General features: G+C 28.4%; 1 protein-coding gene across 2 annotated transcripts in view; it reads right to left on the bottom strand.

The window, feature by feature from the left end:
- LOC129987872 (zinc finger protein 271-like) overlaps positions 1-25,151 on the bottom strand; it is an 89,096-nt gene that overhangs the window by 59,185 nt on the left and 4,760 nt on the right. Inside the window, exons 2-4 of one of the 2 annotated variants that reach the window (XM_056095845.1) lie at positions 12,923-16,470; positions 7,717-7,768; positions 3,835-4,043 (exon numbers count right to left, since the gene is read on the bottom strand). In XM_056095845.1, the coding sequence (XP_055951820.1) occupies positions 14,690-15,709 (1,020 nt within the window). In that variant the 5' untranslated portion in view covers positions 15,710-16,470 and the 3' untranslated portion in view covers positions 3,835-4,043; positions 7,717-7,768; positions 12,923-14,689. Of the gene's footprint in view, positions 1-3,834; positions 4,044-7,716; positions 7,769-12,922; positions 16,471-25,151 lie in introns of those variants that run through there. The other variant, XM_056095846.1, reaches the window with a different exon arrangement.

Here is a 25,151-nt window from a genome sequence, read left to right on the forward strand (position 1 = left end):
TTATATTTAATATTAAGTAATAATTTTTAATTAATAATATGATTGAAATAACAGATATTTTGAACGCATATTTAAAAATAGCAATAGCAGTATTATTTGTTATTCAAAAAATCGTGGATTATGCATCTCTAGGGATGACGAATATTTTACGAGCTGCTATTACGTAACCAATATCATAAAGTTACAAATACCAGTGATCAATACTTTCCAAAGAGCGGTGTGATTCAAATAGGGATGACGAATATTTTATGAGCGGTTATTACGTAACCAATATCAAAAAGTCACAAATACCAGTGATCAATACTTTTCTTTGAGGGGTGTGATTCAAATCCTAGATACGATCTTACTGGTGATATTTCGATTACAGGTTTTGGATCACAATAGAAAGCAACAATCGATACGATATCACTGAAATTTACCTGAGCGATGAATTCACTGGAAAGTTACAATCGAAAGGATCTGTCCAATGGAAGCTCTCGAACAAAACAGAAAAGGAGAAATCTATGAATAGATTGAAAAGTGAATGGACAGGTTATTGGAATTATCGTATAGTTGACTTGCATATCACTGAAATTTATCGGAGCGGTGACTTAATTGGAAAGTGTGAAGTTGTCGCTCCACTTCTTGAGAGTAACCTTGACTTTTCAATATTCGCATTTGATGATGCACTATTCCATACAAATCCTTTTTTATTGCTTGTGACTCGATTTTGCATATATTACGTTTACTGCTGGCGCCATCTATTGGTAGAATATAGAACTAAAGTAAACAATTTAAAAAAAATGACATATATATTTAATTCAAAATTTTCAGGAAATTCAAAATTTTCAGGTTTATTCTAATAAAGAAATTAAATAAATAGTTTTGAAAAAAAAATCAAATTGAAGAAATAAGCGGAAATAGATAAATTAATTCAATCACACGTTACCTAAATTAGTAAATTAAGTATTAATTACAATTATTAAATTTTATATTTAATATTAAGGAATAATTTTTAATTAATAATATGATTGAAATAACAGATATTTCTAACAAATATTTAAAAATAACAATAGCAAAATTATTTGTTATTCAAAAAATCGTGGATTATGCATCTGTATCCTTTACTTATATAATCGCTTTTGGAAGCTAATGTCACTGATAAGTCGGGCGCTTCGCTCGCTGCAGAAAAATTTATTTTTTGATTAGTAATATATTTGTCTTCACATAGTAAGATATTATGCATTGCGTCAATATTTTTGTTTTTGCAGATTTTATGTTTATACAGAAAAAAAGAACTGAAACAATTATTAGAAAGATATGTTGACAGACAGATTACATAGATGGTTTAATTCAGCATTTACCTTCTTTAAAGAAATTGAAAGATTTTTAAATTGATCATATTTATATGAGGGATGATAAAAATTAGATTCATTCATGAAGCATTTTTATTTTGCTTGTTTTTGGACAAAAGACATTTAACTCTAGACGAATTATTATTTTTATTGAAAACGGAAGGAGAAATTATGTTACATTTTTGGGGTTATTTATTGCCGAGAAATCTAGTTTAATAACAGATTCTAGCTGCATACATCTTAATTCCAAAAATGAAAGGAGTTTTTCTAAACTGGGAACTTCAGTCGTTGTCAGACTTAATTGGAGTAATCTTTGAGATTCTTTATCAATTTTATTATTTAACGCATGTAATATTATAGCATCAAATAAAGGATTAGATTCAAATTTTAGATTTTTTTAAAGCTCCTATATGATTTCTATCAGTATCGATAAATGATCTAATATGAGAAGGATTTTCATTGTGAAATTTATTAATCGAAAGTATTTCGGATAAGTATATATGAACTAACGCTCGTTTCCTTTGATATCTATTTTCTATGGCCTTTAACAGAGAATCAAAAGTAACTTGATCGCTTTGAATTAAGGCTGAATTTTTTAAGAACTTTTCAGATGTTTAGTTTAGTTAAGTTTTGTTATATTAACGTCCTGTTGTAAAGCAACACTAGGGCTATTTTGGGACGGACCTCGTAATTTTGAACCGTGGTCAGATGACGAGGACGACACCTCAGCTGGCACCCCCCTCTCCACACCACACCAAACCAGCGGGAGGACGTTTGACATGACGGATTTAACGTGCAACAGACCCCCTTACACGACGGTTCTTCGGTGAAATCGGGTCTCGAACCTGAAACCTTACAGCTGACAAGCCGAGACCTTACCACCAGGAAAACGCAGCCCTGAACATTTCAGATATATGAGTTCTTGAGCTTCATCCAATTATGGGTTGTTTCCAATAACATTCATACACTGAGATTTGAAGAGCTCAAATTCTTGAAATTTTCCACTATATGTAGGCAAAGGTAAGAGAGGTATTTTAATATTTGCTTTTGGAATAGTGTAAATAGTTTCACTTTCGTTTTCACATTTGAAAAGAAATACAAGAAGGCTTACCTACATTTCATCAGAAAATTTCCTTAGTAAGCTCAAAGACATTTTTTAAAATCCACATAATTAACACTTTATTTGATCGAGTCCTCACAGAATATCGTTATGTTAGTGCAAAGTTGTACAGTATCCTTTATGGAGCCATCGGAAGACGAGAATTCCTTAATGAATATTTCAATATTATTAATTTTAGTTTTAAATGCGCCTCTTTGAGCCGTGAGCAACATTTTAAAAAGCTATATCCCCGGCTCGACGGATCAGTTTTATGTTGTGGTGGCGGTAGGTCTAAGTACTGGCGGTATGTATATAATCGTCGATTACATGTCTATGGTTTTTCGTCAGTATGAGTACGTAAATGTACTTTTAAATAAACGTTCTGGGTAAAGGATTTCTTGCAAAACTCGCACGTAAAAGATTTCTCTCCGTCATGCATTACCAAATGTCTTTTGAAACTCTCCTTATCCAAAAAGTGTTTGTTAGAAATTTTACATGCATAGGGTTTCTCTCCCGTATGCGTACGTAAATGTTTTTTTAAACTCTCCCTAGTTGAAAATAGTTTGTTACAATATTCACATGGATACGGTTTCTCTCCAGTATGCGTACGTAAATGTCTCTTGCAACTACTCTTATCCGAAAAGAGTTTGTTACAAAATTCACATGCATACGGTTTGTCACCCGTATGCGTACGTAAATGTCTTTTTAAATTCCAATCCTCCGAAAAGCTTTTGTTACAAATATGACATGTATACGGCTTCCCTCCCGTATGCGTACGTAAATGTACTTTTAAATTATAGTTACGTGAAAAGGTTTTCTTGCAAAACTCGCATTTAAACATTTTCTTTTGTTTATGCGTCCGTAAATGTCTTTTGAAATTGTAAATCACAGAAAAGACTTCGTAGCAAAAGTTGCTAGCGTTGGATTCCCCAATTGTATGCGATATTAAATGAATTTTTAAATATGACTGTTGAACAAAAATGCTTTACTACAAATGTCGAACGTATGTGGTTTCTGTGTAGCATGCACTAGTAAATTGTTCCTTTAAATTCGGAAGCTGGGAAAATATCACAACATTTGCATATCGTTTCGCCGCTGGTGGTCAATAAGAAAATCCCGTTTTTAAAACACTTCATTTTGCATATCATAATCATGACGCATGTCTTAAATTGCAGTTTGCCAGTAAAATTTTCACGATAAATATAATTTAAATGCCTTTGACGAAATATGACAAAAATGAAGTTTTATTACTCATTAGACGAATCAAAAGGAAAAACTTTGAATGTAATTTTTGGAAGACTATTGTATAACATGGGTCATAAGAATAAAATTACTCCCTTTTGAATGTGAGTAACAATATTCACACATATAAACTACTAAATAATCAGAATTATAGCGTGATTAAAAATTTCTAAGCAGATGTATTGAGGAATTTATTATTTCATGGTTCTCGATTCCATCCAGATACGTTGTATGTTGAAGTTGGAACTGTGGGTCTTTCAAAATTCAAGCTTTTCTTGTTCTTGCCACTTTTATTCTGAAAGAAGAGATGATTTATCGACTTTTCTCATTAGCATTTCATCAGATACGTGGTAACACAATCTTGGAACCTATAAAAAAATGCCACATTATATTTAGAGCTTCTGAAAACTGCAAAAAATTATCAAATATTTCGTATACATTTATTTTTTGACTACTCATTTGTTTAATTATAAAAAAAATCTGTAGAAGCACATGGTTAATCGGTTTGATTCAGAAATATCCAGATATTTTGAGAATAACACTGGAGCCACGCTAAACGAGCATAATTCGTTCTTGAATCTTACTCCTAAATGAAAAATTTTTTTCCATAGGAATCTATATAAAATTGAATAATGCGTTCCATTCTGAAAATAAATAAATAAACAGCAACGTAATTTATTATTTATGATACAAGTCATTTTTTTCTTTTAATTTTTTTATAGAAAATTATTTAAAGACATTTTTTTTTTTTTTTTACTTACACTTCAAAATTTAGTAAAAATGATATATAGCATGATCATTAAATGAATCTGTGGCGCACTCATCTATGGCCGGATTAGAATAATGCTTCCGGTATGGTACTATTAAACTTCTCATGCTTTCAACATTTCCATAACTGCACTGTTGAATCTATTATTTCCTCATCTCTAAACGAAATCTCTTCTGTCTTTTTGTTGAGACACAGAATACTTCCTAAAAAATTTTGGCTATTTCTTTCACAAGCTGAATCGATGTCATTGCTATTCGCTTCATATCCAATAATCTTACCAGACTCAAAATTTCACCGATTAAGCCTCCCCAGGTACGTGCTCAAACCTCTTGGAGTCGCATTTGACAAGAATATCTGGACAAAATCACCTCCATGTAGACAGAAAAAAACATGGAAAGATTATTCTTAAATCGATAATTTAAATTGTTCTGTTGAATAACTGATAAAAAATGAATTGAAATTTGACTATCCGTTTTAATTAACTAAGAACAATAATTTGAAACACATCAATAAAATTAAAACTTAGTGAAAATAGCTTTCAGAACATTTAAATAACTATTAAAGACATTACAAATATTTATGTACAAGAAATTAATGACTAATTCTTCAATAATTGCAAACTTTCCCTTATTTATGAGATTTTTCCTTTCTCCCTACACTGCTTATTTAAGTGGGAAAATGTGATTTTTCAATGAAATGTTCATTAACCAGAAACGGAAAAAAATTTAGAAGACCATTAGTATACAGAAAACTTTGAAATAAAAAATACTGCAAACTAAAACTGTTTGTGTTATAAAATGCCAATATTTCACTATTTTAAAATTCATGAACTCAAAGGAAGTACTGTTGACATTCTTGTGCTTCAATAACATTTTTTGACATTTTAAAAGAAAATGTGCCTTTAATTTTGCAGCAAAACAATAAATTTAGCAAAAACAAAACAGCATTCAGCTATTGGAAGAAAGGAAAACTGTTGTTTTACACTGTCAAAAATAAATAAATAAAATATCAAACTTGATTAAGTTTTGAAAACAGGAAAAAAGAACAGGCTTAGCAGTGAGACAAACCACTGGAAATAATATTAATCAACAGCAGGATTTCCCATAAACTTGTGAATCAGAAATTTTCTTTTCCTTTCTTCTTCTCCACATTTTCAAATCTTATGTAAATTAAAAAAAAAAAAAAAAAAAAAAAAAAAAAACTCGCACTTGGAAGGAAAACAATATCAATGCAGAGAGAGCTAGAAAAGTTATAAACTTTTAAAGATTATAAATTAAAAGTATCAAAGTGAAATTTTTTTGATATATTTATTTCATAATTTTTAAAGACAACATACATTTTTTATTGTTTCATTTTTACTTTCTCATGTACAATGAAAAAAAGTATTGTAATTGCCATAATATTCGAACTCCAAATTTTGTTGAATCTCCTTGTTTTAGAATTTTGCTGTGTTCAATAAATGCATTTTTGGAAAATGGCCATCGGTCTCTGAATGAGATCACTCAAAAATGTTTTATTACAAATGAATTTTGGTATAGGGTCTTTGCATTGAATTTGCAAATTTCTGTCAAATTTGGAGCACAGTCCATCCAGAGGAATTCTGTCTGTACAACTGTTTGAGTATTGAGTTTGAGTTGAGTAACAAGTTAACGACAACAGAGTGAGAGTTATACAGATAAAGCAGAAATTTAACATCAATTGTGTATACATTTATCAAATTTTCGGAAAAATTCAATTCGTAGTGGACCGTCGGTCAGTCTGGACATTCAGAGTCATGTAAACTTTATGATAACAATCTCTTGAATAATACATTTATTTGAGAGTATGCAAGAAAGATTTGAATAGATTACACCCGCAGGTTTGTTGTTATTTATATAAAATTATGACTCCTTCTGATATTGGTGTGAAAATAAGTTTCAATTGAAAACATTAATAATAATCTAAAAGGTTTAAATAACAAGGACCCAAGATCAGATTTCAAAAAAAATAAATGCATTAATTTTTTCCAGATTTAGTTGGGATCTCATTTTTATAAAGATTCTAACAACTTAGAAAGGGGGGGGGGGTTCTCCAGAATTTTTCAAAGTTTTTACCCTTTTGTAACGCTAACTAGAGCACATGTTCTGCCTGCTTCATCCAATCTTGCCTTAAAAGAATTGCATTATAACCATTCCGATGAGATTAAATGCAACTGCATTCCACTAATATTATTTTGCTACAATGTTTTCATTTCTAATTTCTCCTTAATCAAATGAGTGGTGAAGATTTTTCAATTAATTTCAACGTTAATTTTAGCAGACGATGCTTTTAGAATTACTTTATTTAATTTTAAGCTATTTTATTGAAGTTTGAAACATTAGTTAACATGTGTTTGGAATGATGCCCCTTATATTATCTGATTAGCTTTTTAGTCAGAATAAATATTTAAAATTCCAGTAAGGAAATTATAAAGGAAAGAAAAAAAAATGTATATATCATTCTGATATTTGTATTAAGATATTTTTATGTATAGTATACAATTACTCATTTTTATAGGAAGAGAACTGAAATTGTCAAAATCACTTTCTGATTTTGTCAATTATCCGTTATCTTACAGACTTCCTCAAAGGCAAAAATAATTTTTAGAAAGAGATAACTCTACCTGAACTAGAAATCTCAAAAGTGCTGTGCTCTAGATAGATGAAATTTGACACGGGGCCTTGGAATAGACTACTTATTATCTTCCAAGGCAAAATCTAAAATAAGATTTCAATCGTATTTTGGTGAAACTTTGTCTACGGAATATCTGTCTATCTACCCATGGTAATGCTGACAAAATTATTCTAATATGCAGAATTACAGGGTTGAAATTAAAAAAATGATTCTTTTACAATCTAAATTTCAATTTATAAATTTGGTCTGCCCACTTATAAACTTTCAAATATGAAAACTTGATGTATGAAAAATCATATTTAAACTACAGTAAATATTTTAATATGAGATGAAAGAATGTTAACAAAATTATTTTTACTTTTATAACTACTTTGATTCTTACTCATTTGCTTTCGGTATATAACTTTCCTCAGTAACTCAAAAACAAATCATTCTTACATGAAATATTCATTGAATCAATCAGACATCAAAAATAAATTGACTGTTAATTCATTTAAAATATTTTTATAATGAATTAATTGTTTCTTTAAAGAAAAGATATTATTTATATAACAAATATTAATCATTATGTGAACAATAGAGCTGAAAATCATTTACATTTCGAAAAGTATATAACTTACTCAATAAATGATAAGGCGAATGCTTCTTTCACATTAACCTTTTAAGTGCAATCTTTTCAGTAATGTATCAGAGAGCAACAAATATGGAAAAAAAAATAATATTAATAATAACATTTGAATTGACAAAAACATGCTCATCCATAGAAAATTCAATAATGTCAGGGTTTGTCAAATTAACAAGTATTAAAATATAACTATGAAAAAATATACAGAGGCAGCGGTAGCAGGGGGGCAATTGCCCCCCGTCGGCGAGAAATTTAGAGTTTCGTCTTCAAAAATGTTCACCAATTCATTATCGTTGTAGAGAGTTGAACATTATCGAATATGATTATTTAAAATAAACCTTAAAATTAATATATTGTAAACAATTGAAATATCCAAGTAGAGGTTAAAGTGTTTTGGAAATATTTGGCGAAATCGATTGGGAAGTAGGTCAATAATCGATAGGGTGGTAGGTCAATAATATACCGTTTTTTGCGGACAATTTTTGATAGACCGATCTAAGAACTGAATGCAATGGATGTCGAAGACGTTAAGTTCCCAGATTTTCAGACATCTGATTCAAATGTCTTTCATTAAGATTATAATTTACACTATTTTTGGCAATATAACCGATAAGATAACGAGTGAATAAGATATCGAAAAAGTGATATTTTCATTTTGCTAGCAATTTTTGGTCGGTCAACTGAACTCAATGCGGTGAGTGCCGAAGATGTCTGAAAATCTGCAGATTGAACATTTGATTGAAATGTCGTTCACTTAGCTTATAATTTGCACAAGATTTGGCAATATATCCGACAAATGAATAAGATACCGCATTCTGTCAATAACTTTAGGGAGGCCGAATATGAACTAAATGTGATGAATGTCGAAGAATATATCCACAGATTTCCAGACATTTGATTCAAATGTCGTTCATGAAGCTTTTAATTTGCGCTACTTTTCGCAATATAACCCACAAGCTGACTTGGGAATAAGAAATAATACATGCCTCATTTTGTCAAAAAATTTTGATCGGTTTACTAAGAATTCAATGCGAATGGATGTCGACGAATCCAAATTCTCAGTCATTTTATTTAAATGTCATAATGTTCATTTAGCATATAATTTATACTATGTTTAGCAGAATAATATAAAATTTTATCATAAATTATGGAAAAAAAAAAAATGTCTTCATCGGGCATTTCGATTACCTTAATAGAGAAAAGTTGGTGCTTTTATATTAGATAGACGATAGAGTTGTAGTCGAACGATAGAGTTGTTTTCCATAATTCAAATTCAAGCTCTAAACTTCCTCAGAAACGAATTGATACATTTATTTATTCATTTAACTATGAGAATTGCTTGACTAAAATCTAGTTAATGATTAAACTAAATTAAAAAAAAACATTTTTTTATTTTTTTTACACTTCAGTGAGTATGCATGCTAAGAAGAGTTGTTTTGCTTTAGCCAAACTGTGCCAATTCATTATAAATCACTGGAGTAAGTAAATTGTATAACTGTAAATTAAATTCATTTCACAGTAAAATATTTATTTTCTTTTCAATCTAATTTATCAGGCTACAATTATTACAATAAAGAAATATTACCGACTGCAGTTGACGACAAAAAAAAAAAAAATATTTTTGGTGTGGTAGCTTCTTAGCTACACTAAAAGAGTTTATCCAAGTATGCACTAATTTTTTAAAAAAATAAATTACTACCTAAATGCTTCAGACTCTGCATTCAATATTATGACTATGTAGTCGGAGAACATATCATTTATATTATTTTATACCTTTCTTTCAATTACTATTCTTGGCAAAAAGTATATAACTTCAGATGCTTCTAAATTTTTAACCGACTTTGAATAAAGATGTTTTCATATAAAGATGATTAAAATAGTTATTCTTAGAGTATTCATAAATAACACATTAACCCTTGACACACGAATTTACTTATCTTATTTCCTAATTAGATGGCAGATCTTATTTGTGACAATTATTGTTATCTTAATCCCCAGAAAAACATAAGGGCATTTGAAGTAATGGTGCGTTTTCAAGTGATTTTTGCGTTTTAAATTACTCAATACTTTCACTTAATTGCAGATTTAAAATTAAAAATAAAATAATTCTATACCCGATTGAGACTCGCCGTTGTATATAAAGGGGTTAATAAAAACTAATGCTTGCAACTGAGGGGATGAAACTCACCTTTTGGTAGGAATATTAACTTGCAATAACTACGAATTAAGAAAGTACTTAAGGATAAGAACGCATGCCTAAAAATATAGATAGGGGTATACATGTTCAAGATCTAATTTTTATTCTTTCAAATAAAATACAATGGTTTTTTTTAAAGCCTAAATAAATATAGAAAAATAAATACAAGAGCGAACTAAAGTTTAATAAGTATGTTTTTCATAAGAATATTTTTCATATCTTACATAAAATAGTAAGTTTGTACATATATTTACAAAGTATTTTCTCCTCTCTTCTTAAAAACTACACATTGTATCTTTTCTGCATTCTATATTGTTCGTGTCCGAACTATAGTAAATTTTTGTAAAGTACGCGCACTTATTCTCTTGGGATTCGAAACACATCTTAATTCTTGCTCGTTGTTGCAATCCTTACTTAACTAATATTTTAGGTAGGGGACTAAGCAGAGAATTCGGTTTTTGACGAAAAGATCCAATATTTTTTATTTATTATTCAGTATTTCTAAAACAGTTTCTTTTATAAAACTTTTGTTTCCAAAATTCATTTTATATAGTTTCTGATATAAAATAGTAAAAATATGCATTTGTTCATTTAGCATGACACGTCATTCTGCTGCAATATGTGTTTATATCTATATTCAGCAATCTAGAATGGAATGTGACAATATTTTTTTCTAAAATTAGATCGCAGAGAAATTAAATCTCCAGAGTCTCATAAAAAAATAGACTCACATATTGACAATTTTTTTTATGGTTATTAAAAGAAACTGAGAACCTTTTTTTTTATAAATACCTTTATAAAGCTTTAACAATGAAAAAAATGATCATCATCTTTATAGAAAAAGAAGTTAAATAATATTTAATTTTCTTTAATGAAATGTCTAATTATTATGAGTTATTTTGCAGCCAATTTAGATATATTGTGCTTGCTCCCCTGTCGGATTTGTCTTGCCCCCCCCCGTCCGCAAATCTCTGCCACCACCTCTGAAAATATACAGAACAAATATTTATACTTTTCCTCTGTCTCTAAACAAATTCTTTTAAGTAGCTTCACACAAACATACCAAGACAACTGTTTCAAGAAGACAAGTTTCTTTGAATTGTTCTAGAATTTCTTCCAAATTATTTAATATTGTATATATTTCAATGACTTAAAATATTCTACATATTTACAATGTGCTCTACTTAAGGAATAGCACCAACTAGCAAAATTAAAAGTAAACAAAGAAAATTCACAAGAAAATAGAAAGGTCCAATGCCAAATCAATAATTTAAAGAAGTCTTTACTTATTCATTAAATGAGCAAGATCAGCAGGATTTTTATGTTTCCAATAATATAGACTTTTTTTAGATATCATGAATACTATCATTCTTTAATTCTATTTCCCTCATTAGGTTAGGCTTTCAAGAATATATTGTTGTTAAAACAAAACATTACACTAATTTGAGAAGCACAATTCATTTACTTTCTTCCAAAGAATTCTTGGCACAGAACTTCTGCATGATCCAGAAATTTCAGTTTACTTTGAATATGAATGTTCAACATAAAAACTAAATCATTTCATTAATATTTACTCAATTTATGTATTGTACTAACATAAAAGTTGGTTTTTCACTCTCTTATCATGAAAATTCTTTATTGGATCTTAAAAAATTAGACAAGGCACATGTAATTTCACAAATTATTTTGAAATAAATTTAAATAACAGTTTTTAATGATAATTTAAATAAAGGAATTTACTTTTTTAAATTTATACACATCTGGGCATTTATCACATTGATGAAATTTAAAATGTTTTAATTTCATGAAAACATTATGACAGTAAATAGCAACCGTTTCATAGGCATTACATTAGTCCATGCTTTGATCATGAATACAAGAAATGATTTAGTATAAATAATTTAAGCACTGTTTAGTTAATGAATGATTTAATTTAATATGAATAACTCATGGCTCGCATATTATCAATTAAATCTATAGTGTTTCTATTTATTTATGTATTGAAAAATGTGTTACTTGAATTAAAACTTGAACAAACTTTAAAAAAAAAAACTACATACAGTTAACTGTAATAATAGTTCCTTATAAAATCAACATATTGATTTTTTTTTTTTTTTACAACTGAAAACAGCTGTATGAATTTCTACCAACGAATCGCGAAATCTTCATCAGTAATTAATTAGTACATACACTATTTTGTTATATTTAATTATTACAAACTAAGTTCTAACTTTTTGATATTATGGTATACTATCTTTCTGTTTTCTAACAACATATGTAAATTTTTCACAAAACTTTTTTTTTAATTGCAAGTAGTGTTTGTAATTAAGTCTGTGAATTCAGTTTGCATTACAATTAGTTGTTTTGTCTCGGATCTCTACTTTACTTTTGGGATCAGTTTATTTTTGCACAACACAAGACATAGTTTCCAGATTCTATTTACAAAAAGAGGCTAGAAACTGATCAGAGTATTTAGAAATGAAGTAGACAGAAATTGATGAAATGATCTGCAAATCAGAGATGAAATAACGTAATGTGAACGTTCCCTTTTTAAAGAAAATACAACATATTTTACTTAAATCAATAACCTGGATTCCAAGCATGAATAAGTTCAAATGCAAACTCTAAAATTAAAATAAACAGAAAATACAAAACTTATTTATTATGGCAACACAGGATATATTTAGAAGATTCAACTGAAAGTTACAAAATCCTCAATTTTATCCATAATTATATTAAAAGTACTAGTTTTCCAGAGATAAAAAAATTAATCATCTCTATTGCTGAACAAAATTTAATTATAGACAGCAAGTCGCACAATGGGAATACAAAATAAATAATACAATATGAATGAAATATGCAATTTTCAAAAATCAAACTTTATTAAAAAAATAGAACAGCTGAACACAGTTTTCACAAATAGACAACTGGTATGAAATAAGAATGGCTTGACTACCCATAAAAGTCATCTATTTTATTTAAAAATATTATGTAGGATACCTACTCCTTGGAACTGGCCTGTGTATCTTGTTACTCATTGAAAGAATGAACAAATTCAAGAGACTGAATCATACACCTTCACAGTTGAAGATAATTACAAGCGAGCTAAATAAAAAAACAGTATGAAGTAGTATACAGCAATATTTCAGAACATAAAGCAGCACTTATTCCAATGGAACAATCATTTTAAACATATACAACATTACATTTTAACTATACCAAGTAAAGTAATGATAAAAAGAAACATATGGAAATTCATATTCCATGATAATTAAGATTTCAACAAGGCCAATTAAATTAGTGATAATGATAAAAAGAAAATAAGTTTACAAATTCAAATTTCAGATTTTCATAGCAGACATTTATCATAATCTGTGCAGTCTCCAGAGAATTTATTAACCAAAAACAGCTTGATGTTAATTAAGTTTTATGGTAGTGAAAGAAATACAGACAGTGTGGAAACTATAAATAATAAATGTGAGCACAAAATGTTCTACTTTCTGTCAATTTATCATCTTCGAATGTATTGACATTGGAATAACATTACAAGTAAGTTTAAATACAGTGATGTGATGAAATGTTTACAAATAGTTATGAAATATATGGAAAGCTTCTGAAAAAACAAAAACAAAAACAAAAAAAAACAACATTATATTTCTTAAATATGATATCAATATTTCTTCAAATTCATTGGAATTCAAAATATTACGACAAATTTTGAATTCGCTATATATGGAGCGAAACCAAGGTTAATCCAATATAAACTTTCCGCAATGATGCATGCGTTGAAAAGGGAGTTTCCGAATCCAAGAAAACAAATGTATAGGACCATTCAGCTTAAAAAATAACCTTGTAATCAAGTAAGAATGGAAATAAATATTAATCAAAATAAGATTTTAAAAAAATTTATAGGCAGCTTATTAAAAAAATTATCCTTATATATAATAGTTTTATCTAATATTTATGGGGTAATATGTCATGTCAAATATTCATTATTTTCCCAAAATCTTCCTAAAGAACGTTAAATTGAATCTTTCTATAGTTCTATAATAAATAACACGCTCAAATATCACATGCACAATTAAACACAAAACATATCATTATATTATTTTCATTTTATTAATCTAAATTTAAAACTTTATATTCGAAATTTCAGGAAAAGCTTACAAGAACAATTCGATATAAAAGGCTTTAATATAAAGTGGAGATTTGAATTTAAGACATGACAAATTTAAGACATGCATATCTGCAAGGTTTCAAAGTATGATATTGGGGAAACTGAAAGGCTATGAAATGAGTTATCGTATCGTCTTGCTGTTGTTCGTCTTTTGGGATGTGCTTCTAATGAAAATTTAAATCGGTATCGTTTAAATTTTCAACTTGTATTTATAATTTCGGATGAACAAGATTATACGTTGTTTTGTTTTCTTCAATAGCCCTGCGGAGTTGAAATATTCATTTCAGAAAAACAATTACACGAATAATAACAATGAATATGCATCATACGCTTTGCAATAAAAAAAAAAGTTCTAGAAGAGATAATTTCAACACATTTCAGTAAAAGAATAACCCTTTTTGGTCCCTTTTTAAAACATTAACTTACTATAAAACCATTATTATAAGTGTTTCGGTTTAAGATGAGGTGAAGTTCTCCCATAAGCAAACGCTTTATTGAACATCAGAGGTATATAATTCATTCATTTTCTATAATATGCTCTGGTAAAAGTTTCTTGAAAGAAATGGACTGAGAATATATTATATTGCAGAAGTCTCATGCGTCCGGTTTCTCTTTCGTATGCGTTCGTAAATGTCTTGTTAAATGCGTCTTATCCGAAAAGGGTTTGTTACAAAGATCACATGTATACGGTTTCTCTCCAGTATGCGTATGTATATGTCTTTTGCAACTCCCCTTATCCAAAAAGGCTTTCGTACAAAATTCACATACATATGGTTTCTCTCCCGTATGCGTACGTAAATGTTTTTTTAAACTCTCCCTATTTGAAAAGAGTTTGTTACAATTTTCACATGCATATGGTTTCTCACCAGTATGCGTACGTAAATGTGTTATTAAATTCTTCCTATCTGAAAAACGTTTGTTACAAAATTCACATGCATATGGTTTCTCTCCAGTATGCGTACGTAAGTGGTTTTTTAAACTCTTCCTATCTGAAAAGAGTTTGTTACAAAATTCACATGCATATGGTTTCTCACCAGTATGCGTACGTAAATGTGTTATTAAATCCTTCCTATGTGAAAAAAGTTTGTTACAAAATTCACATGCATATGGTTTCTCTCCAGTATGCGCACGTAAATGTCTTTTGCAGCTACTTCTATCCGAAAATGGTTTGTTACAAAATTCACATCTATAAGGTTTCTCTGCTGTATGTGTACGTAAATGTTTTTTTAAACTGTCCTTATCTGAAAAAAGTTTGTTACAAAATTCACATGGATAAGGTTTCTCTCCAGTATGCGTACGTAAATGTTTTTTTAAACTCCCATTATCTGCAAAGAGTTTGTTACAAAATTCACATGCATACGATTTCTCCCCAGTATGCGTACGGATATGTCTTTTTAAATTCCAATCATCCGAAAAGTCTTTGTTACAAATATCACATACATACGGTTTCTCTCCCGTATGTGTACGCAAATGTCTTTTCAAACTCGCCTTACGTGAAAAGGGTTTGTTACAAAATTCACAAGCATACGGTTTTTCACCCGTATGCAGACGTAAATGTACCTTTAAATTACTGTTTTGTGAAAAGGCTTTCTTGCAAAATTCGCATTTAAACATTTTCTTTTGTTTGTGTCCGTAAATGTCTTTTGAAATTGGAAATCACAGAAAGGACTTTGTTGCAAAAGTTGCAAGCGTTGGATTCCCCAATTGTATGCTATATTAAATGAATTGTTAAATATGACTGTTGAAAAAAAATGCTTTACTACAAATGTCACACGTATGTGGTTTCTGTTTAGTATGCACCAGTAATCGTTTTTTTAAATTCGGAAGCTGGGAAAATATCACAACATTTGCATATCGTTTCTCCACTGGTGGTCAATGAGAAAATCCCGTTTTTAAAACACGTCGTTCTGCATATCATGAGTATGAGGCATCTCTAAAATTGCAGTTTGCAATAAAATTTTCACGATGAATACAATTTAAATGACCATATATGACAAGAATGAAGTTCTTTTTTTTACTGATTAAGCGAATCAAAAGGAAAAACATTGAATGTAATTTTTGAAAGAATATTTATAACATGGGTCATAAGAATAAAATTACTCTTTTTTGTATGTGAATAACAATATTCACACATATAAACTACTAAATAATCAAAATTATAGCGCGATAAAAAATTTCGAAGCAGATGTATTGCGGAATTTATTATTTCATGGTTCTCGATTCCATCCAGATATGTTGTATGTTGAAGTTGGGATTGTGGGTCTTTAAAAAGTGAACCTGTTTTATTAATGCCACATTTTTTCCGAAAGAAGAGATGACTTATTGACTTTTCTTCTTAGCATCTCATCAGCTTCGTGGTAACACAATCTTGGAACCTATAAAAAAATGCCTCATTATATTTAGAGCTTCTGAAAACAGCAAAAAATTATCAAATATTTCGTATACATTTATTTATAAACCAGTCATTCGCTTAATTATAAAAAAGAATCTGTAGAAACAAATGGCTATTCGGTTTGATTCAAATATATCAACAGATATTTTGAGAGATGAATAACACTGGAGCCTCGCTAAACGAGCATAATTTGTTCTTGAATCTTACTCCTAAATGAAACAATTTTTTTCCATTGGAATCTATATAAAATTGAATAATGCGTTCCATTCTGAAAAAAAAAAAAAAAAAAAAAAAAAAAAAAATCAATAGCAACGTAATTTATTATTTAAGAAACATGTCTTTTTTTTTTAAGAAAATTATTTAAACACTTTTTTTTTACGTATACTTCAAAAATGATATAGATAATAGCATGATCATTAAATGAATCTGTGGCGCACTCAGCTATGGCAGGATTAGGATGATGCTTTCAACATTTCCATAATTTCGCTGGAAGGCTGCTGCACTGTTGAATCTATTATTTCCTCATCTCTAAACGAAATCTCTTCTGTCTTTTTGTTGAGACACAGATTACTTCCTAAAAAATTTTGGCTATTTCTTTCACCAGCTGAATCGATGTCATTGCCGTTCGCCTCAAATCCAATTATCTTACCAGACCCAAAATTTCACCGATTAAGGCTTCCCAGGTACGTGCTCAAACCTCTTGGTGTCTCATTTGACAAGAATATCTGGACAAAACCTCCTCCATGGAGACATAAAAAACATGGAAAGATTATTCTTGATAATTTGAATTATTCTGTTGAATACCTGATAAAAAAAATGAATTGAAATTTGACTATCCGTTTTAATTAACTAAGAACAATAATTTGAAACACATCAATAAAATTAAAACTTAGTGAAAATAGCTATCAGGACATTTAAATAACTATTGATGACATTACAAAGATTTACGCAAAAGAAATTAATGACTAATTCTTCAATAATTGCAAACTTTCCCTTCTTTATGAGATTTTTCCTTTCTCCCTACACGGCTGAATTAAGTGGGAAAATGTGATTTTTCAATGAAATATTAATTAACCAGAAACGGAAAAAAATTTAGAAGACTATTAGTATACAGAAAACTTTCAAATAAAAAATACTGCGAATTAAAACTGTTTGTGTTGTAAAATGCCAATATTTCGCTATTTTAAAATTCATTAACTCGGAGGAAGTACTGTTCACATTCTTGTGCTTCAACAACATTTTTTGACATTTTAAAAGAAAATGTGTCTCTGAGTTTGCAACAAAACAATAAATTTAACAAAAACAGCATTCAGCTGTTAGAAAAAAGGAAAATTGTTGTTTTACACAGTCAAAAATAATGGGGTCAATTCATGTGACGTAAAATTCACATGTCATGTACTTCATGCGCATGGCATTTAAGTTTCATCCGCACCGCTTTCGTCGATTAGTCTGCCATTAACGTTCTCCGAAAAGTTTGAAGCGGATTCTTTGTTTACATTTGAAGTTATAATTTTTGAGTCATTTGCTTTCCTCTTATTATGTGTTAACAGAAAAATTACTGGCGTGCTGATGGATGCGTGCTTTAATGCGAAACACAAGAGTGACTGTCAAGATAAAATGTTTTCTTATTTTCCTTTTAACAATCCTGACTTGGGTTGGTAACTTTGGGATAGATTTTTTCAAGCCTTTGAAGTCGGTGATATGCTCCGATCATTTTGAATTCATTCAGTGTGTGTCCATTTATTAAATATAGCTATTCCAGTAATTTGTTAGAAAATCTCTTCGAAGAAAAAGAAATCGGTAAGCGATTTGCCGTCAAAAACAATCAAACAAAATCCTGAATGCATTTCTAATTTACTTTATTCACATTTGATAAAATTTTTGATAATTTTGAATATGCTTAAAAGGTTTTAAAATGTTTACATGAATATTAAATTGCATTTTTTCACGATATCTTATCTAAATTTAATGAATGTAAGTAAACAAACTCCTGTAGCAAAAATAAAAACTGCTATAATGCTAAACTTAGGAGGAAGTGAATATTACTAGTTTTCTAATTACATTTGCAAATTTGTGATGGATTGAAAGTGAATTTATATCAAACAAATTTTCTATTGTTAAAAATAAAATTTCAATAGTTTATTGTATTTAAACTGAAATTGACTTATTATATCCTGTTATAACACTGTGCAACTCAGTGATTTCTGTTTTAATAAATAAAGGTATTTTCATTGAAAATCAATTTCCATATCAGCATTTATTATATAATTTTTATTCCCAACTTCATTGCTACATATATATATATAATTATGACCTTATTCATGTGTATTAAATTTACTGTATTGTACGTTTTTGTTTTATTTTATGATATTCATTCAATGTAATTTTTATCAATGTAACTTTAGCATTTAAAAAAATTTCATAAATATTCTGCTTTAAAAGTATATTGTTCACCATTATGTTTTTATTAGTGACTAGCCGCCTTTGGCGACCAGCCGGTTAGCCAATCTTAATGTTCGTTAAAATTTTAATAATAAAATATTTTATGCAATTCCTACTTTAATAGCTTCTTTATCAAAATATTTTAAAACTTCAAATTTTGGTAGTCATATAATTCCCTCATAATATTATAAAGGCCTTCAGTCGTAACGTAATATGTATCGCTCTAATTCTCTGTTAGCTCCCGTAGAATTTATGCTTTAAATTTAAGTGGAAATGATTAATTTGCAATTAATATGATAATATTTTTTTACTATATATACCTTTTATATTTCATAATTTGAAATTGTAAACATAATTTATTCAATATATACTAATTTGAGTTTGATCTTCTTTCCTCTGAGCAAACTGAAAACATCAAAGTCTCAATATTTATAAAAGTAATTACATAAGAAAAAAATATAATAATTTTATTAGTAAGCTTTAAAATATTAACTTATCTAAGGGTAATAATTATTTTTAAAAAGAACTAACTGGGGGAACTATATTCATAAGATTCAACATTCAATACTATTTAAATAATATGTAAAAAAGAACATATGTAATTTTCAAAAACACTGCCATAGTCATTTGTCAAAATGTATCCTTCGGGTAATAAAAGGGGGGAGGAGGAAAGAATAAAGCAGCACCAAACGAATTAAAAAGCGATGTTAATTAAATATGCAAAAACAATAATTCCATTGAAAATACTAATTAAAATTTTAATATAAAAATAAAATTATATAACTAAGAAAATTTATAAAAAATAATTCAAAATAATATCTTTAAAAAAAATCAGAAGTTTTAAATTGATCGGCTAGCGTAATATTTACTAAACAATGGTTTCGTCAACGTTATCGGCAGACATCACGACATGCGCGGAACGGTTGAAAATTGAACAGAAGCGGTTTGTTTGGTACCTGACACATGACCGTGAATTGACCCCATTAAAAATAGTATTACATTTTTAAAAGAAAATAAATAAATAAATAAAATATAAAACTTGATTTAGTTTTGGAAACAGGAAGGAAGAACAGGCTTAGCAGTGAGACATACCACTTGAAATAATATTAATCAACAGCCTGATTTCCCATAAACTTGCGCATTAGAAGTTTTCTTTTCTTTCCTTCTTCCCTACATTTTCAAATCTTGTGTAAATTAAAACTCGCACTTGGAAGGAAAAAAATATCAATGCAGAGAGAGCTAGAAAAGTTAAAAACTTTGAAAATTATAAATTAAAAGTATCAGAGTGAAATTTTTTGATATATTTAATTCATAATTTTTAAAAACAACGAACAACATTTTTTTATTATTGATTTCTCATAGACAATGTACAGAAAAATTATTGTAATTGTATTACAATTGGAAATCAAAATTTTGTTTAATCTCCATGTTTTAAAATTTTGTTATGTTCAATAAACGCATTTTTGGAAAATGTCCGAATTTGCATATTTCTGTCAAATTTGGAGCAAAATCCATCCAGAGGAATGAATTCTGTCTGTACAACTGTTTAAGTATAGGATAACACGTTAACGACAACATAATGAGATTTATACAGATAAAGCAGAGATTTAACATCAATTGTGTATACATTTATCAAATTTCCAGAAAAATTCAATTCTTGGTGGGCCGTCGGTCAGCCTGGACATTATGAGTCATGTAAACTTCATGATAACTACAAAATGCTATGACTTTTAATAAGAGTCACGAAAATTTCAAAATGCAATGACTTTTAATACATCAAATTTCGCAATTATTATTATTATTTTACTGTTATAACAAAAGCGCGGGTTAAATTTTTTGCTTCAATCATTAGAGAAAAACGGGTCTAAACAACAAATTTGATTTTTGAATATTATTAAAATTATGACAAGAATTAATTGCCAAAACACTCATCAGGGATGGCATGCTATATTCAGCAAAAATGCGAAATTCACACTAAAGATTAATATTTCGTAACTATGCAAGGCAATCTCTTGGATAATACATTTATTTGAGAGTATGCAAGAAAGATTTGGATAGATTACACCCGCTGGTTTGTTGTTATTTACATAAAATTATGACTAGTTCTGATAATGGTGTGAAAATAAGTTTCAATTGAAAATAATAATGACAATATAAAAGGTCCAACTAACCAGGACCCAAGATCAGGTTTCAAAAAAATTAAATGCATTAATTTTTTCCAGATTTAGTTGGGATCTCATTTTTATAAAGATTCTAACAACTTAGATAGAGGGAAAGAGGGGGGGGGTCCTCCAGAATTTTTCAAAGTTTGTACCCTTTTGTAACGCTAACTAGAGCACATGTTCTGCCTGCTTCATCTACTCTTGCCTTAAAAGAACCATTAATTCTAACCATTCCGATAAGATTAAATGCAACTGCACTCCACTAATATTATTTTGCTACAATGTTTTCAATTCCAATTTCTCCTTAATCAAATGAGTTGTGAAGATTTTTCAATTAATTTCTACTTTAATTTTAGCAGACTATTGTTTTATAATTACTGTAATTAATTCTAAATTATTTTATTCAAGTTTGAAACATCAGTTAAAATGTGTCTGAAATGATGGCCCTTATATTATCCGATTACATTTTCAGTCAGAATAAATATTTAAAATTCCAGTAAGGAAATTATAAAGAAAAGAAAAAAAAAATGTATATATCATTCTGATATTTATTTTAAAATATTTTTATATATAGCATACGATTATTCAATTTTATAAGAACAGTACTAAAATCGTCAAATTCAATTTCAAATTTTGTCAAGCTTCCATCATTTTTCAGACTTCCTCAAAGGCAAACATAATTTTTAGAAAGAGATAACTCTACCTGAACCAGAAATCTCAAAAGTGCTGTGCTCTAGATAGATGAAATTTGATATGAGGCCTTGGAATATACTACTTACTATCTTCCAAGGCAAATCTAAAATAAGATTTCAATCGTATTTTGGTGAAACTTTGTCTACGGACAATCTGTCTATCTACCCATGGTAATGCTGACAAGATTATTCTAAAATGCAGAATTACATGGTTGAAATTAAAAAATGATTGTTTCACAATCTAAATTTCAATTTATCAGTTTGGTCTGTCCGCCTATAAACTTTCAAATATGAAAACTTGATGTATGAAAAATCATATTTAAACTACAGTAAATATTTTAATATGAGATGAAAGATTGGTAACAAAATTATTTTTACTTTTATAACTACTTTGATTCTTACTCATTTGCTTTCGGTATATAACTTTCCTCAGTAACTCAAAAACAAATCATTCTTACATGAAATATTCATTGAATCAATCATACATCAAAAATAAAATGAATGTTAATTTATTAAAAAATATTTTTATGAATTAACTGTTTCTTTGAAGAAAAGATTTTGTTAATATAACAAATATTAATTATTATGTTAATAATAGAGCTGAAAATAATTTACATTTCGTAAAGAATATAACTTACTCAACAAATGATAAGGTGGATGCTTCTTTCACATAAAGCTTTTAAGTGTTATCTTTTCAGTAATGCATCAATGCGGAACAGATTTAGAAAAAAATAATAATAATAACATATGAATTAACAAAAACGTGGCTTATCCAGAGAAAATTCAATAGTGTCAGGATTTGTCAAATTGAACATTTCTAAACAAATGAACAAGTATTAAAAGATAACCAAGAAAAAATATACAGAACAAATATTTATACTTTATGTCTAGACAATATTTTTTTTTAAGTAGCTCCACACAAACATATCCAGATAACTGTTTCAAGAAGACAAATTCCTTTGCATTCTTCTAGAATTTCTTCCATTTCATTTAATATTGTATGTATTTCAATATTTTCAATGCCTTAAATTAATCTATCTCTTTACAATGTGCTCTACTTAAAGAATAGCACCAGAGAGCAAAATTAAAAGTAAACAAAGAAAATTCACAAGAAAATAGAAAGGTTCAATGCCAAATCAATAATTAAAACAAGTCTTTACTTATTCATTAAATGAGCAAGATCTGAAGGATTCTTATATTTCCAATAATATAGACTTTTTTTTAGACATCATGAATACTATCATTCTTTAATTCTATTTCTCTCATTAGGTTAGGCTTTCAAGAATATATTATTGTTAACACAAAAAAATTACACTAATTTGAGAAGCACAATTCATTTACTTTCTTTAAAAGAATTCTTGGCACACCACTTCTGCATGATCCAGAAATTTCAGTTTTCTTTGAATATGAATGTTCGACATAAAAACAAAATCATTTCAATAATATTTGCTCAATTTATGTATTGTACTAATATAAAAGTTTGTTTCTCACTCTCTTATCATGAAAATTTTTTATTGGATCTTAAAAAATTAGATAAGGCAGATGAAATTTCACAAATTATTTTGAAATAAATTTAAATAACAGTTTTTAATGATAATTTAAATGAAGGAATTTACTTTTTTAAATTTATACACATCTGGGGATTTATCACATTGATGAAATTTAAAATGTTTTAATTTTATGAAAACATTATGACAGTAAATAGCAACCTTTTCATAGCCATTACATTAGTCCATGCTTTGATCATGAATACAAGAAATGATTTAGTATAAATAATTTAAGCACTGTTTCGTTAATGAATGATTTAATTTAATATGAATAACTCATGGCTCGCATATTATCAATTAAATCTATAGTGTTTCTATTTATTTATGTATTGAAAAATGTTTTACTTGAATTATAACTTGAAAAAACTTTAAAAAAAAAAAAAAAAAAAAAAACTACATACAGTTAAGTGTAATAATAGTACCTTATACAATCAACATATTGATTTTTTTTTTTTTTTTTTTAAGAACTGAAAACAGCTGCATGAATTTTTCCCAACGAATCGCGAAATCTTCATCAGTAATTAATTAGTACATACACTATTTTGTTATATTTAATTATTACAAACTAAGTTCTAACTTTTTGATATTATGGTATACTATCTTTCTGTTTTCTAACAACATATGTAAATTTTTCACAAAACTTTTTTTTTAATTGCAAGTAGTGTTTGTAATTAAGTCTGTGAATTCAGTTTGCATTACAATTAGTTGTTTTGTCTCGGATCTCTACTTTCGTTTTGGAATCAGTTTATTTTTGCACAACACAAGACATAGTTTCCAGATTCTATTTACAAAATGAGGCTAGAAACTGATCAGAGTATTTACAGATGAAGTAGACTGAAATTGATGAAATGATCCACAAATCAGAGATGAAATAACGTAATATGAAAGTTCCTTTTTTAAAGCTAACACAACATATTCTACTTAAATCAGTAACCTGGATTGCCAGATTCCAAGCATGAATAAGATGCAATGCAAACTCTAAAATGAAAATAAACAGGAAATACAACTAATTTAGAATGGCAACACAGGATATATTGAGAAGATTCAACTGAAAGTTACAAAATCCTCAATGTTATCAGTAATTATATTAATAGTACTAGTTTTCCAGAGATAAAAAAATTAATCATCTCCATTGCTGAACAAAATTTAATTATAGACAGCAAGTCGCACAATGGGAATACAAAATAAATAATACAATATGAATGAAATATGCAATTTTCAAAAATCAAACTGTATTAAAAAAATAGAACAGCTGAACACAGCTTTCACAAACGGATAACTGGCATGAAATAAAAATGGCTTGACTACCCATAAAAGTCATCTAATTTATTCAAAAATATTATGTAGGATACCCACTCCTTGGAACTGGCCTGTGTATCTTGTTACTATTACTGTGTATCTTGTTACATTGAAAGAATGAACAAATACAAGAGACTGAATCATACATCTTCATAGTTCAAGATATTTACAAGTGTGCTAAATAAAAAAACAGTATGAAGTAGTATACAGCAATATTTCAGAACATAAAGCAGCACTTATTCCAATGGCACAATCATTTGAAACATATATAACTTTACATTTTAACTATACCATGTAAAGTAATGATAAAAAGAAACGTCATGAAATTCATATCCCATGTTAATTAAAATTTCAACAAGGTCACTTAAATTGGTGATAATGATAAAAAGAAAATTAGATAAGTTTGGAAATTCAAATTTCAGTCTCCAGAGAATTTATTTTAAAAAAAAAAATACAGCTTGATGTTAAATAAATTTTATGATAGTGAAAGAAATGTAAACAGTGTGCAAACTATAAACACAA

The sequence above is a fragment of the Argiope bruennichi genome, chromosome 10, assembly GCF_947563725.1.
Source record: "Argiope bruennichi chromosome 10, qqArgBrue1.1, whole genome shotgun sequence".
Taxonomy (NCBI): domain Eukaryota; kingdom Metazoa; phylum Arthropoda; class Arachnida; order Araneae; family Araneidae; genus Argiope; species Argiope bruennichi.